At 30.1% G+C, this 16715-nt stretch overlaps 4 protein-coding genes across 6 annotated transcripts in view; 2 read left to right on the top strand and 2 right to left on the bottom strand.

Annotated features, from left to right (window-relative positions):
• The window catches only part of LOC122523288 (receptor-type guanylate cyclase Gyc76C-like), an 81983-nt gene extending 76504 nt beyond the window's left edge, over positions 1–5479 (top strand). Inside the window, 11 exon segments of the mRNA XM_043644965.1 lie at positions 1–251; positions 1288–1548; positions 1621–1692; positions 1780–1948; positions 2017–2166; positions 2286–2625; positions 3493–3616; positions 3692–3790; positions 3866–4010; positions 4110–4366; positions 4468–5479. Of these exon segments, the coding sequence (XP_043500900.1) occupies positions 1–251; positions 1288–1548; positions 1621–1692; positions 1780–1948; positions 2017–2166; positions 2286–2625; positions 3493–3616; positions 3692–3790; positions 3866–4010; positions 4110–4366; positions 4468–5385 (2786 nt within the window). The 3' untranslated portion in view covers positions 5386–5479.
• An 877-nt stretch (positions 5480–6356) lies between these two features.
• LOC122523334 (NADH dehydrogenase [ubiquinone] 1 alpha subcomplex subunit 6) lies at positions 6357–7510 on the bottom strand. Its single transcript, XM_043645012.1, has 3 exons — positions 7340–7510; positions 6878–6993; positions 6357–6668 (listed from the first exon to the last, which is right to left on the bottom strand). Exons 1-3 carry the CDS (start codon positions 7464–7466, stop codon positions 6540–6542), a joined length of 372 nt encoding a protein of 123 aa, XP_043500947.1. The 5' UTR covers positions 7467–7510; the 3' UTR covers positions 6357–6539.
• Positions 7511–8593: 1083 nt separating this feature from the next.
• On the bottom strand, positions 8594–10870 carry LOC122523317 (protein-L-isoaspartate(D-aspartate) O-methyltransferase-like). Of its 2 annotated transcripts, none has more exons than XM_043644994.1 (6): positions 10783–10870; positions 10406–10516; positions 10207–10346; positions 9448–9673; positions 9015–9100; positions 8594–8947 (listed from the first exon to the last, which is right to left on the bottom strand). In XM_043644994.1, exons 2-6 carry the CDS (start codon positions 10458–10460, stop codon positions 8765–8767), a joined length of 690 nt encoding a protein of 229 aa, XP_043500929.1. In that variant the 5' UTR covers positions 10461–10516; positions 10783–10870; the 3' UTR covers positions 8594–8764. The 2 variants fall into 2 exon arrangements, with proteins under 2 accessions (XP_043500929.1, XP_043500936.1); XM_043645001.1 differs by having other exon boundaries at positions 10406–10484; positions 10783–10862.
• A 10-nt stretch (positions 10871–10880) lies between these two features.
• On the top strand, positions 10881–16571 carry LOC122523299 (facilitated trehalose transporter Tret1-like). 2 transcript variants are annotated; one of them, XM_043644983.1, is made up of 5 exons: positions 10881–11159; positions 13343–13402; positions 14313–14880; positions 15024–15225; positions 15730–16571. In XM_043644983.1, exons 2-5 carry the CDS (start codon positions 13396–13398, stop codon positions 16333–16335), a joined length of 1383 nt encoding a protein of 460 aa, XP_043500918.1. In that variant the 5' UTR covers positions 10881–11159; positions 13343–13395; the 3' UTR covers positions 16336–16571. The 2 variants fall into 2 exon arrangements, with proteins under 2 accessions (XP_043500918.1, XP_043500909.1); XM_043644974.1 differs by having other exon boundaries at positions 10967–11159; positions 13299–13402.
• Positions 16572–16715: the final 144 nt, after the last annotated feature.

Genomic DNA, 16715 nt, shown 5'->3' with positions numbered 1-16715 from the left:
AAAATAAACCGGAAGCCGAGCCTGGTTGTGGTTTTCTTAACGAGCACTGTCCCAAAGATGATACTCACATGCGTAGTATCGTTGTTGCCGGGGTCCTCGGTGTTATATTATTTTGCTCCGCTGTGATTACAATAAGCATCTACAGAAGGTGGAAAATCGAACAAGAGATCGAAGGTTTGCTCTGGAAGATTAACCCAGAGGAGATACGTGGCTATCCTCGTCTCGACAATATGATGTCGTCCCCTAGTAAGGTCAGTGATCTTGAATTTATTTTACCATTTTATTTCTTTCAAAAATCCTAATAATTTTTATGAGAATGTATTGTCCTCACTTGAAGCCCACGTGTGCGCCTTCTGTATTGCGTAGTACTTTCTTTTTTTTAGAGATATCTTAATCTCTTAGGTGCATAAAAATACTTTATGTTAAAATCATGATGGACTTCGCTATGAAAAGGCCGTAAAATAAGAAAGGAATACGTCATTTCTATTTTAAGCTTTCCAACAAAGCATGTAATCTTCGAAAGTTTATCCAAGCTTAGCAGTAACAAGAGATAATTTCCAAAACGGTAGTTACAAGAAATAGTCGTCTAAACAAAATCAAACAACTATTATGTGTAATACCTATCTTTTACATATCTCTTTTAATCATATAAAATATTGTTACTTCATGGGAAAAGTTGTCGTGCATTTTATGTAAATATTTCAACGGACAATACAGATACGCTCACGATTGATAGGAAAGCATTCTTTTCTTTTTCGGGCACGGTTTTTTCAAAAAAATGACTACATTTCCTTTCCTATATTCATTAAGTATCATGCATTCATCCTAAAAGATAATTCGTCGAAACGGTCAAAATCTTTTGTATTCAATCTATTGAGTTGGCAACTAAGTGATTGCGGATTTTAAATAAGAAATAAAATTCAAAATTTTTGCTGAAAAATATAACTTTATTCAATTAGGTACTGTGTCCGTTTTTGTCGATGACCTTTTGCCTTCGTTCAAGCAGTGTCATAATTCCATATTTATAAAATTTCTGATCTTTGACAAAGTCCGCAATCACTTAGTTATAACCTAATATATAATAGTTGTTTATATATATTTTATTTTTGTATAATTAAATATTTATTAATCATTTTATACTAGGTTAGACTTTTGAAGAAATAATATTCTTGCGTAGAAGAATTTATTCTTACGAAACAATTCCTCCATATTATCTGATTCTTAGATCAGAAAACGCGACACGGAATCTCTCCTACTTTATTTCATTATATTTATGTTTTTTTACAGTTAAGTTTAGCTAGTGGAATGTCTTACGAATCGAGATGTGGTGGTCAAGTATTCGCACAAACTGGGCATTATCACGGCGTAGTGGTGCGAATAAAGGAATTGAAATTTTCGAAGAAGAAGGATACATCGCGTGATGTCATGAAGGAGATGCGTATTCTTCGTGATATCAGACACGATAATCTGAACTCATTTATCGGTGCGTGTGTAGAACCGATGAGGATCTTGCTAATTACCGATTATTGTGCCAAAGGAAGTCTTTATGTAAGTTTATTCAATATACAGCTTATTTAACCTTGATAATCATTTAATCGTCATTATTTCAAACTTTTGTAGGACATCATTGAAAATGAAGATATAAAATTAGATGATATGTTCATTGCGTCGTTAGTTCATGATCTCATTAAGGTAAGTGATCACTTTGATGGCCAGCGTTCTGTTAGTTCTGTGCTACGCTATCGTAGAGTGATTTTAGAAATGATTTCTGTCGTGCAGGGTATGCTTTATATTCACGAAACATCAGTGTTATTCTGTCACGGTAATCTAAAATCTTCTAATTGCGTGGTTACTTCACGTTGGGTACTCCAAGTTTCTGATTTTGGTTTACACGATATGCGTCATTGTGCCGAGTCTGACAGCATTGGAGAACATCAGTATTTTCGAAGTAAGTTTCATACAAAAATGACAAGTTTTATTCGACGAAAAAGATTATTTAACGTTTAATTATTTCAGACCTATTTTGGAAAGCCCCTGAGTTGATGAGGGATCCTAATGCACCGATCAGAGGCACTCAGGAAGGAGATATTTACTCTTTTGCTATTATATTATTTGAAATAATTGGACGAAAAGGACCGTATGGAGGTGTTAATTTGGAACCCAAAGGTAACTATCACGATATTATAAAGAGATTTGAAACTGTAGTGATAGTCTTTTGTTAATCGGCATTTGCCAAAAGGTATAGCTGCAGAAAAAATAAATATGAAACGTTAACAAATTGACAGAAATCATAGAGCGAGTGAAAAGGTTCCCAGAAGATGGTGAACCACCGTTTAGACCTAACATAGAGATACTGTCCGAGTCTGAGGCAGATTGTGCTGAATATATCGTTAGTACTATAACCGACTGTTGGGCGGAATGTCCAGAACTTAGGCCAAACTTCAAAACAATAAGGACAAGATTAAAGAAAATGAAAGATGGTCGGCATCGTAATATAATGGACCAAATGATGGATATGATGGAGAAATATGCGAACAATCTCGAAGATCTAGTCCATGAACGTACGCGTTTACTTTATGAGGAGAAACAAAAAACTGAAGATCTGCTACATAGAATGTTACCTGAGTAAGTTTAATTTACGATCTTTTTTAATAAAAAATATATTTATATAATACTAGACGGTCTAATAACTATTACTAATATTTCCATTATTTTTAGTTTTATGAAAAAATACTCGCGTAAGATTATTTCAAGTGGCATTCGTAATCGGATGTTAAAAAGAATTGTTTTTTAAAGATTTATTGGTATTTATTGGTATTTTTTTAAACAGAACCTTAACATATGTTTTGAGTAAATTGATTTTGAATTAAAGAAAATGAAGTACAAAGTAGAAAAATATTAAATTCTCATAGCACTTTGAACCAATGTCTGGTAATTCATGTAAATGAAGCCATATCGATTTGTTTTTTATGTAAATTAGAAAACAATTACAAACGAAAAAAATGAATAATGCAAGGTGAATTGCATATTCACGAATTTATTTTTATCCCAAGCGCAATAATCCACGTGTATGCATTTGCACTTGTGATAAAAATATAATCGCGATGTGTAATCCTTTTTGAATTGTATTTTTTTTCTTTTAACATTAATAATTCAATTAATTGAAATTTCTAATTTCAACTGAAAAAATAGATACGGCTTTTGCATTTGCATGAATTACCAGACATTATTTCGAAATTCTATTGAGAACTTATCATAATATATTTTGAGAAATACCGACAGGCTTGAAATCTCAAAAAAATAATCTCAAGAACAAATTCTTTTCACTATCAAATGAAATAGTGTGACTTTATTTTGAGTATTTTTCTATATAATAAAAAATAATAGAGATATTAGGAGCAATAATAATTATTGGATCACTTGATATATAATTATTTTTATCATTATCAATGGATAACATTGTTCATAAACTTTTTGTTTAATTTTATACAGACCAGTTGCCAATTGTTTAACGAATGGTATAGGAGTAGAACCTGAAGCATTCGATTTGGTAACCATATATTTCAGCGACATTGTTGGTTTCACAGCGATGTCAGCAGAAAGTACACCTTTCCAAGTATGTTTAAGATAATTAAATTCTTGTTAATTTAACCTTATATCATTATTAGCAAACTTTATATAATTTTTTTAGGTTGTAAACTTTCTCAACGACTTGTATACTCTATTCGACCGCATAATCAAAGGATATGATGTGTACAAAGTTGAAACTATAGGAGATGCTTACATGGTTGTGAGTACAATATACTAGGATATTAAATTTATCAATGAATATATCTTTCTTTCATGATTTATTATTTTTAATTAGGTGTCAGGACTACCAATAAAAAATGGAAACAGGCATGCCGGAGAAATAGCATCTATGTCTTTGGAATTACTTAATGCCGTCAAACATCACACGATAGCTCACCGTCCTCAGGAAACTCTTAAACTTCGTATTGGAATTCACACGGGTAAAATAAAATACATAACGAATAATATATAAGAACCTTACATTGAAACTAATATAAATTAAATAATATAAAACGTATTTTACAAACAAATGCACACAGGCCCTGTAGTCGCAGGTGTAGTAGGATTAACAATGCCTAGATATTGTTTATTTGGTGACACTGTGAATACTGCATCAAGAATGGAATCAAACGGTGAACCATTACGTATTCATATTAGTAGTCAATGCAAAGATGCTTTGGATAAAATAGGTGGTTACATTATCGAGGAACGTGGTTTAGTAAATATGAAAGGAAAGGGCGAAGTGAAAACTTATTGGCTTACAGGAGCCACAGAAAAAGCTATTCAAAAAAGAGAGGTATAAAAAGAATTCATTTATAATTATTATCTTATATTGTTTAATTAATTATTTATGATAATATATCCGTAACTTTGTACTAGAAAGTTTATTATTTATAGGTGGACGTTGGTGATCTTCCGCCACTTTTCTGCAGACCAAGAAGGAGCCCAAAATTTAATCCTGATTCACGTCAGGCATCATTATTAGCTGTTTTAGGTGCTGGTAGTCGAAGACAATCTAGCGTGCCACGTCCAACTGCTGACGATTCGTCTTCACAATGTGGTGGTGGATCGAGTCCAATACCAAAATCACTTCTTACTCGAAAATTGGAACGATCTCCACTTTGTTTATCGGATAGCATATCCAAGAGTACATTGGAAAATGTTCCTCTTCAAGAAGAAACTGAAAATCGTGCTGTTAACATCAAGCTCGCTCTCGACGATTTTTTCACAGATGCTAAACCAAAATTGCTGGGGAATGAAAGAGTTTTATCGATAATTGCATCTTCCTCAACAACTAGCGACTATCCATCTCAAACAGTTATCAGGGAATCTCGTTCGCTAGATCCATTTCCATTCGACACTGATACAAAAAGATTCGAACAGGAAAATTTTTGTTGGAAGGAACTGAAAAAGAGTTTTCGATCGTTGGAAAATTGTGACAAGTGTCCACGGACCAACTTGAAAACCGATCTTACTGGTAAAGTGTTGAACAATAATTATCCGAATGGCAATATGATAATCATACCTCACGTCAATATAACGTCAAATGATGTAGAGACTCCTCTACTAATGGGGGACGAGAGTGGTTGTATAGGAGAAATAGTGCAGGGGAAACGTTGGCGCTCTTTGGATGAAGTGACACCTGATCCTAGTAAGAAAAATGTGCCCGACAAAAAGTCTTCAGCACGAAATTCGATAAAAAGCTGGCTGGTTAGTCTGTTTAACAGTAATGGAATACCAAACAGTGATGTTTCTTTAAGAAAGGGTGTTATTGCTGGATATGATTTACAGTCAGAACATGAGAGTATAGTTTGAATGAATTGTTTTTATTATCCTTACTACGCTTTTCTCCTTTTTAAGAGGAAACAAATTTATTATGACGTAATAGAAGAATCTTGTATATCGAGAACGAAAGTGTATAATGTATATTTATGTTTATGAGTCATAAGCATGATTAATTGTTGCCATGTTTTTTTTAGATTATGTACGTGGAATTTATATATATATACATATATATGTATGCATGTATATATATATATATATATATACATATATGTGTGTGTGAAAGTTACCGACAGTGTATATTTTTATTACCTAGATATTTTATAATTCGTACTAAACTGTGCGTCAGCGTCGATGCCGAAAGTGACTTATGTAGTGCAGGACTGTTGCCTTGCCTGTTAAAATTTTTAATCTGAGTACGCAATAAGGACAAGAAACTATTTTATAAATATCATTCTAACCAAAGTATAAAGAAGCGCAAGATCATTCTGATCTCTTATGAGTTAGCGTATTAAAACTTCTCGCATAGAAGAAAACAGGCTAACGCAGCTGGAGTATACATACGTCTTCCACATACATCGTTCAATTTGCTCCATGCTCATGTTTAAAGTATGTACATATGGTGTATGTACATAAATTACCTGCATATGTATACATGTACATATATATGTATATGTATATATATATATCTGTGTACACACTCGTTTATATCTATATGTATCTATAATTTTAAACTTGTTCACTAAAGGAAGCAAATTATCTGTATGGCTGTGAAAAGTGAACTAGATTGTACCTAAGGTGCTTAGTAATATATGATGTTGTTAAATGTACATAACTAAACAATAATATATCGATGCAAAAAAAATGTGAATTAAAAAGAATTTCTACCCTACATAAAAATGTAAACCAACATCAATAGGGAAAATGTGTCATAATAGAAAATATATATCCTTGTATAAAAATAGATTAAAAACTTGAAACTTTTGAAATAATGCACGCTTATGTTTTTTTTATAAATAACAGCAAGATATTCTTTATTTATTTTAATATTTTACTTTTTTAAGAGATACATTAATATCGAATCTTATAAATTTGGTATGTATTTACATAAATTATATAGAATTTTAGGTCTAACAGTTACAACCATAAATTAAAATTTTTACTACCGTCACAGATATTTTATTGTATTATTCGTGACCAGCATAGAATTTACCCAAGAAATCTTTTGGTTTTGGATTAAATGTGTCTTTAAAGTGATTTAAAAGATTTCCTATAGGTTTCCATCGAGTTACTATCTCCTGCAATTCCATTTGACCCTAATAAAATAATGTATTATATCCTGTTAATTAAAATAGTCGTAAAGGGCTAAGATTATTAAATTATTTATTTGTTTCAATCAAAAATTTCTCTTATTAGGTATCGCATTCTTAAATATTAATAAAGAAATAAAAACTTAAATACTTAAATATTAAAAATTAAATGTGAAATAATATGAATAAAAGAAAGTATAATTAATTATTATTACCTTGATTATAAGTAAGTCAATTACTCTTACATCTGTCACATACTTATTCCGTAGAAATTCTGAGCGTACTTTTTCTAAACATTGCTTCTGTGTATATGGTATGTCATATTCATGAACTGTAATATAAATAAAAATTTGCAGGATAAATATTTGTTATAAGTGCTTATGTATATATATAGAGAGAGAGAGAGAGAAAAAAAGCATTATATATATAGATTTGTTATTGTGTGTATGCTTACATAAGAGATTATTTGAATAACTAATATTATTTTTCTAAATTTCATAATGTTTAAAAGAAAAGCTATTCACATTGATCTTAATATAATCGAAATGAATACATAATTTTATTTCGAATTATGTTAATTATTCTTTTATGGTTAAATAGGAATTTTTAGGTTAAGTAGCAAAGTTGTAACTTAAATAAAAATATGAATTTGTAGCGAAAAATATTTTTCCACATACGCATAATAGGTACTTGTCTGCACCAAGCTTTATAAAGTGCTAAAACTCTTCTACGTGCTTCAACATGATTAGTAGACAAAAGAGGTCGAACACTACGAGTAGCTCGTATAACCGTGGGCGAAGCCATCTTGGACACTATGCAGTATTCGAATATACACCTACTACTCTAATTTCAAAACCATACAGTTACTAAAATGATGCTCATCAAACGTCGAATGAATTATTTATAAAATCATTTTGTTTAAACTAATTTATCACGTCTTTTTTAAAATGTTTTATAGAAATAAACAATGTATTCGTAATAAGAAACATAAGAGTAAACTTGAAAAAGTGATTAAGTTTACATAGTTACATAGATGTCATTTCATGTAATATATACATTAAGCAACATACATTAAAAATCTATTGTTTATTATTCCGATTAGATATAGAACATTTAAACATTAATTTTATATTAAATTAAACCATTAATTTTACATTAAGTATATACTTTGTATAGTTCATGGTACAATCGATCTGCGCATGCGCATCAATTGACATATTTCGCTTTTCGTTAGAGCGCACTTAGCATTATTATAGTCTTTCAAGGCGCTCTGTTCGTTTTGCAAGAGAACGATTTCAATTGAATATTATAGGTTTTTTTATATATATTTATTTTGATTTAAAAGTATGTATAATATTTATAAAACATAAGACTTTAGTATTTTTATTCCTTCAATCTGTTATAATTGTTTCATTCTTAATAATTTATGACGTAAAAATATTATACTTTTCATTTCTTTATAATTTCAATTTATATTGATTTATATTTGTATAATTGTATTATATAATGCAAATACTGTTGAATAATTTAAGTGCATTGTATAGATTTAATTTTGAAAATTTTATTAACACTAAATGTATCAATACTGTTTATGTATACTTATTTCTACCACAGCGGATCAAATGATCATTCTTCAAAAATTCATATATTTTATGATTTATGTATAGCAAAAAATATACTATCTATGCAATAAGAATTCTTGACTCACTAAATACCATAATAATTTATAAGAAATGTTGCCAAAAATTTTGTAATCAGTCATTTGACCAGTCATGGTAAGTTTAGTGTTAAGCAGCATTTGAAATAATTAAAGTAATCGGTATTATTCGAAATAATTTTCTAAACAATATTTTAAATCAGAAAAATTTTATTTACTTTATTATATGTATATATATTTGAGAAATTAATGTCATAAGGAACAAGTACAACACTTAAGGTGTAAGTAAAATATATTTTATTAACAATATGCCATCAGTCGAAAAGGGGCAACTGCTTCTATAATTTACTTATGCGTAAAACAAAGTAGCACAGTGGTTCCAATATCAACGATTACTGGTAAGCTTTTTGCTATCTTAAACTTGTAGTAAAACTTACTAAGTACTTCAGTTACGTAATTGTGTATTAGGATCAGTTAGAGGAACATATGAAACTTGCATTAATTTTTGTTTTGTAACAGATCCATCCGCTTTCTTATCCACTTGTAGTAAATCTTGAAATTTTTGGAAACCTTCAATGGCAACTACAGGACAGATAAGTCGACCTCCAGGAGCTAGCTGATCTACCAACTATATATACACAAAATTGTAATAATTGAATATGTAAAATGTAGAAATATTTTTCTTTTTTTCATACCTTTTGCGGAAGGGTTTCAGCTGCAGCTCCTACATGAATAGCATTGTAAGGCCCATCAGCGGTATGTCCCAATCTGCCATCTCCCACTAGTCGCATTCACAATGATCTGTCGTTAGTCTCCAGTCTATCTTTTATGATTACAGCAAAGTCACACAGTTGATGGACAGAGATCCGTTTGATTCTTCGTGGTAATACCTACTCCACGTGGATAGATTACGAGGTTTTCGCATTTTAACTAGATTTTTGTTATTTATTAGATCTTTGACTTTCTAAAGATATACGTATAATGATGGTAGTAAAAAATTCAAACTAGTACAAAAGGGATGCCATTTAGTTTTCGGTATTTAAAATCATAATCATAATCAAAGAATGTCTTTTTCTTTTCCACGTAGTAGAGTAAATTAAATATATTAGAATACTCCGATAACCTTACCAACAAATATGAGACGGCCATCTTTGAGAAAATGAGGGCAGTCCTCCCGTACATTTCTTGTAGAAACTTCTATTAGTTCAGGAATATGCTCGATACCGACGACTCGTCCACGGGGACCAACCATAAAAGCCATGCAAGCTGATAAATAACCGGAACCTGAACCAACATCCAATGCCTTAGCACCATCAAACAGCTGATCGGAGAGAATCGACAATGCATAGGCATGCTAAAACAATACAATCAAATAAAAGCGTTCATTAATAAATGAGGTATTTTGTATAAAATATATATAGTCGTGCTTGGAAAATCTCAAATAGCGATATCTATTTAACAAGCAATAAAGAGAATGATAATAGGGTTCAATTGATGCCCCTTTGATGAAATGTCACTATACTTCTCTTATTTTTAATGTTAACTTCACAAACTTTAGATTATTATAATTCAAATGAATCTTGAAATAATAGATTCAGCAAAACAATTTCAGTTATTGTATTTATTAAAGTTTGATAAAACTTTACGTACTTAGTCCTGGCAATTGTCTTACTCTCAAAATGTAAATAACAAGTGGGAAGGCAATTATGAATATCAATACAATAACATTGCTTTATCTACTTATTGCCACAGAATACTTAATATGGACTGTTTACAACTTTATACACATTAATATCATCTTGATCAAGTATATAACATCAATATGATTTCAGTAATATCGTAATCTATGACTCATTAAATTGACAAAAGAAAAAACAATTTACTTACCATATGTGGAGCACTGATTGTAACGTTGTAACCAATTTTTCTAGGTCGATCAAGATAAGGATCTGCTTCATGACAATATCTTGCTCTGTCTACTGCAAGCATAGCAGCTTCTGCTCTGGCTGTTGTTAGAATACCAGTTTCTACAAACATAATTGAATTTAATATAATTTTCTTACTAACTATTAACACATTACATTACCTTTCAACTTGATCACCATCTCTTGATTTGTTACACCATTGCAATGCCATGCCATGCTCCACAAATGTTGCAATGCTCACTGTATATGTATAAGTATATAATATCAATTTTCTGTTAACAAAGAAAAATTAATATATTAGAAAAAGTTGAAATATCGTTAAAATAATTATAAAATACACTTTAGTAACATTATTCGAACGTCTTTGTTAAACAAAGAAATCGTAACCTAACAATTATCGTACAAAATAGATCTCTTCAATTTGGCACAAATTTCTCTAACAGATAGAATGTGTTAATTTAAACAAAATAGGAATAATTAAAGCTCGATGAAATTTGATTAGAAATCGAAAATTTATTCTTGATAATTATTAACGTACCTTCAACAATTACAACCGTTTCTTGACAGTTGGCGACCTTTAGGGTGTGTTGTGTGTCATGAATGGAAACTAGTAGAATGGAAGGGGGATGAGAAGATCAGCTGATTAGGATTGCTTGGTATCGATTTGGGCCGGGCACGATGCGACACACACGTTTTGACGTTTTGATACGTTTCTTTACTTTGCTCTTCCTCGGCGAATAATTTTTTGATCAATTTCATAATTATTCGCGAAAGTGTGTCCGGAAGTCGAATTAGGAGATTTGACGACACCATACTCTCTCTTTAGTTTTCTTCCGGGAGTTTATTTATCAAAAATTTGTAATACAGTGGAACAAAAAAAATGATTATTTGTGATAATTTGGGAATATTTCTATGGTATCTTAATATATAAAAATTCTTTTCGATAATTTTGTCGAATAAGTATTTTTCTTAATTTCCCTTTTGTCATTTAATGATTTTTATTTATTGAGTAGGTGGCGTATGTCATTAAAAATTGTTAAATATATTTGGTAAACCGTTCTAATCGATATAAACAATTTAAGAAATTTGAAACTCCCGCGTAATCCATAGAATACGCGAATCGTGTATTGTGAATCGTGCCAGTAATTGGAAATTTTATCGAAACATTACATTCTCTTATACATATTTCCATTCGTTAAAATAAGCTGTTTCCGAGTCGTAAATAATCTTTGTAGAGTAACTCGTAAATTAAACTTTTTCTAGGATACCATGGAATGGTTCAACGATAAATCATCGACAAATTTCATTGTTGGATATTGAAACGAATTGATTTAAAACAAGCCCCCGTGAAATCCTTCGTGTTTGTATTTTATGATTGCAGTACGATCGAGGATATTTGAAAATGTTTAAAAATGAAAAAGAAAAAGTAAAAACGAAAAAAGAAAAGAGAAAAGAAAGAATGAAAAATGAAACATAATTTAAAATATGATTTAACAAAAATATCTTGCAAGATATTTGCCAAACGTGAAATACGTTTTATCTAAAAGATAACGAATATTTGCCATCGTGTCATTTTAAGTATGCTTTGCAATTAGAATATTTTTATTTTGAATTTTACATCACTGATACAGGTTTTTTTAAATATATTAAAGTAACGACTTAGCGGATAGTATAAATACAGATGCGTCCTTTCCTTAAATTTCATTATCAGATAATAATCGTATCATCAATGAAGTGAAGATTAATTTTCTAATTAATGTAGATATTTATTGCAAATTATTTCATTAAATGTCCTATACTTGCATCATAAATTATTAAAAATATAATATACACAGAAATGATAATTACATTTGAATAATATGATACAATTAAAATTATAATTAAATCATCACATTTAAAACTACATAATATTTATTTGATATATTTTAATTTAGTTATATCTTATTTATTTTAAAAATAAAATATTTAATATTTTATTATATAATATTTAATATTTTATTTATATTTTTATTTTTATAATTATTTTAAAAATAAATTAGATGGAAACGATAAAAGTTCATTCGTTACATTAAAGAATAATCATTCGAATCTTGTGTTAAATATTAAGAAACTATCGTCCTTTTTCAAGATTCCTGTTATTATAGAGCAACTTTCTTTATTTTTAATTCATTACCCAGAAAAGCTTCCAAAAAAAGGAAAATGTCCGTTTATTAATCATTTTCAATTTTTATATTGACCTTATTTTATTTATAAAATTTATTGAACTTAACTTTTAAAACGCTTTCAAGTTTGAATTTTCAAATGTTTATGGTTTTCTGGAAATAATAAAAAAGAGATATAACGATTAATAGTTTAGATTAAATATACTTTTAATTTTTTGAAAATAAATTAATTATATTAAATAGAATAATATATACTTATTTTTTGTGTAAATGTATGTAAATTAACTTTACCCTAATTTATATTAATGGAAAATTTTGAAATGCTACGAAATAAGAGAATTTTTGAGATATCCAAGAAACATCATAATTTTATATAAATAAAAAATAATAATGGAAGAGTAAATGTCGTTCGTCTTAATAATTTCGATTGAGAGAATGTAAATAACAAATTTCATCGCGGACGATAGAACCGATAAGAAGAAGATGCGCGGAAGACACGTTTACGTATATTTAAAAGCGAGGGGAGATGATAAAAAGTCGCGCGCGTTTGGTTGCGAGGGGTTGTCGATATCGGTATAAACTGACGTACAGGTCGTCTCAAGAAGTTCAGATAGCGAACTGCTCGGTTAGGAAACATAGAGGAGAATTTTCATTGAATAATTCATAAATTTATATAATCAATTAATTATTTATTATTAGTAGAGTTTAATATAATAAACAATAAATGAATAAATTCGCTATTATTATACGATCATTTTCGAATCGGTTTGATCGATTGTTATCTCGTGAATTACTTGCTTTTATATATTTTGATAATAAAAAAAGAAAATAGATTTTATTTTTAATCGATCGAAATCAAACTATTGTAAAACGGTTGTATCGTATATTTAAGATCATCTAGTTTTCTCTGTATATATATATTCAACATAATGAAAGAGATCAAGGAACAAACGAGTGAACCAGGAAAGTTTCGACAATTTATAGCAGCTATGGTAGGTGAGTGTCATTCGAGAAATTTTAAATTCTTTTTTTATTTTATTTAACTTTAAGAATCAAAGTGAGAAGAAAGTGCTATAAGAGAGATATATATCTAAGGCAGGGGTCGCCAACTTTATATGATGGACTATTTTTCTTTAAAATGTGTCGCGATCTATCTACTAAAAATTTGATATTAAACACATTCAAATATTTGTCTTATGTACTAATAAATAAACATAAGGCAGGGGATATTAAACCAACATGATATTTTATTTATAATACTTATTAATTGAAAAATGCCCAAAGAAAAACTGCAAATTAAATTTTATTTTCTTATCTTATCGTTAATTGGGAATCTATCTGTATGATTCCAACCATATATTCATAATTTGGTGTGCATCTTCGTTTACTTTAAATATAAAATAGCTGATTAACATAAGTATATAGATTTAAAATAAGAGTAAATATATATGGTACGAACGCCTTCCATGCCAAATACTTAAATAAGCATTCGTGAAGAGATTGGACGGTGGGCCCTGGATAACTCAATGGATAAAGAGCAGTCACCCGGAAAGCAAAAGATCCGTGGTTCGAGTCCCGGTCCAGTCAAGTCCAACGGCCCAATTTTTTCACGAATCTCACATTTAGTTATAATTTTCAATTATACTTTTTTTGATTGACTTATTTCCAAAAATTTTCTTTAAGTTCTCTGACTTATAAAATTAGATTAGTTTGTAGAATTATAAATGTTGGCTATATGATCGACCAAAAATTGTTTCGCGATCGACTTGTTGGTCATTCTTGATTCAAGGAATACAAAACAAAAAGAAACAGAAAATTAAAGATAAAATAAACTTAAGATTAAAGTTTGAAGAAAATTCGATATTAAGTGGAAAGAAAAAGTCAATGTGTAATTTTGTTTTTACAGTGAATCTATCAGCCATGGCGTATGGAACAATGGTTGGTTGGCAATCCCCAAGTGCACCGCAATTACAAAGTGAAAATTCGCCAATTGGAACAATAGCGATGACAGATGAAGAAGTTTCTTGGCTGAGTGCAATTATGTGTTTAGGAGGAACTGTAGCAACTCCGATGATGGGTCCATTATCAGAGAAACTTGGACGCAAGTTCACCGGTTATCTGATTGCTGTACCTTTCGTGATCTGTTCTTTTCTAACAATTTTTGCAACCAATTCAATGCATCTTTTTATCGCACGTTTTTTTGCTGGTATTGGAGGAGCAGGTGCAATTTTTGTAGTACCACTTTACGTCTCCGAGATATCTTGCGACTTGATACGCGGTATGCTGGGTAGTCTGTTAGTTTTGATGCTGAACACTGGAATTCTGATAGCTTACATATTAGGCGCTTTTATGCCTTTCAAGATCTTCAATATTTGCATCGCTATAATATCTTTGATTTATCTTGGAGGTTTTATTTTCCTACCAGAGACACCTGTTTATTTGGTTCGTCACAATCGACTTCGTGAGGCTGCTAGGTGAGTATTTGTTTGATACCTAAGGGTATTTAATCAAGCTAGATACCTCTTTTTTATAGTTTATCTTATCGATAGAAGAAAGAAAGGGTGGTTATAAATATTCAGGATTCGGTCGAAACGTAGGTATGAATATTCTATCGCAGGTCTTTGATGTGGCTGAGGGCGGGACATCAATTGACGGTGGAGAGAGAGTTACTACGTTTGCAGATTGCTACGAAGGAAGCCGCAATATCAACTAAATCCATTGGTCTCTCAGATCTCTTCAGAGATAGAGCAACGATCAAGGGATTGGTGATCGCACTAGGTCTTTTTGCTGGTCAACAACTATGTGGTATATTTGCTATGGTAAGTGTATTTACAGATTGTTAAATGAAAAATTGTTAACGAGCAAACTTTGATAACTATTATCTAGAGAGGAATTAATGCAGAAATGTGATTTGCTTAACTTTTGTTAAATTTGTTTTAATGTTGCCATCTTGATAGGAAGCATAAATCTTTTGCAAGTTTCCTGATATCTAAGAAATAAATGTTTTAAACATTGACTCGTCACTCGTTATCTAATACAAAGTACTGACGACATTTGAAGACACAATTAAATCGTTCTTTCCTAAATGATTCATCTTATGTACGTTTTAGTTAATTTATAAATAAATATAATTATTAGTAAGAATTTTTTTTATTTTTCTTTTTATAAATCTATTTCATATTTTATAATCAGAGTTCCTAGTTTTTTTTATTTTGCATAGTTATTGAGTTGATTTTATTAAACTGTTTATTTCAAATTTGGCTTATTTATAAATGAATTATTAAATAATAATTAAACAAAATATGAATTTTTTGTTTTTACAGATAAGTTATACGGAAACGATATTTCGGATATCAGGAAGCTCATTATCACCGAACACAGCTGCGATCACCGTGGGTGCCATACAAGTTGTAGGATCTTATCTATCAACTTCACTAATGGAACGAACCGGTAGAAGACCTCTTCTATTAATATCTGCTCTAGGAATGTGCATTTGCCATTATGTTCTTGGTACTTTTTGTTACCTTCAAGAATTAAATTATGATATTTCTGCATTCGGTTGGATACCGGTAGTAGCTTTATCAGTATACATGATCGCTTATTGTTTGGGTTTGGGTCCTGGACCCTACGTGATTTCCTCTGAGATATTCAGTCGGGACATCTCTAGTCTGGCAGTTACAGTAGCTCTCTTTTTTGTTTGGATCGTGGCATTAATGGTAGTGAAATTTTTCGCGAATTTAGTAGAAATATTTGGCATGTACGGATGTTTCTTTATTTTGGGTACTTCTTGTATTAGCACTTTCTTCTTCACTTTTATTTTGGTACCAGAAACGAAGGGACGACCGCGAGAAGATATTTTGAACGAATTAAATGGTGGTGATTCTTGGAATTCGACAACTGCTAACGTTAAGATCTCATCGAATGCTTGATAATCTTCAGAGATCTTTATAATTGAAAAAAATGGACGTTTTCGTAGATGAGATAAATCTTCACAAATCCTTGAATAAGTGAAAATAAAAGATTGTCGAAAAAGTGTAAATTGAAGCTGTGCAATGAGTGTTTCGTTAGTTATTATATATAGAATGTATTATAATCGGCTGATCGATATTTATGGATTATTTTTCTCGATTTCTATATAAAAAATATTTTATTTTTGGCAGAATATTATAAATATTATACTTATAAATATGATAGATAAATTATATATAGAATATATAATATATAAATTATATATATTTAATTATTTTAATATTAAATTATATTATTATATAAATATTTTATATCATTAATATGTGTATAGAGTATGTAG

The sequence above is a fragment of the Polistes fuscatus genome, unplaced genomic scaffold, assembly GCF_010416935.1.
Source record: "Polistes fuscatus isolate 324 unplaced genomic scaffold, CU_Pfus_HIC Scaffold1, whole genome shotgun sequence".
NCBI classification, from domain to species: domain Eukaryota; kingdom Metazoa; phylum Arthropoda; class Insecta; order Hymenoptera; family Vespidae; genus Polistes; species Polistes fuscatus.
This window is presented reverse-complemented; position numbering and strand designations above follow the sequence as displayed.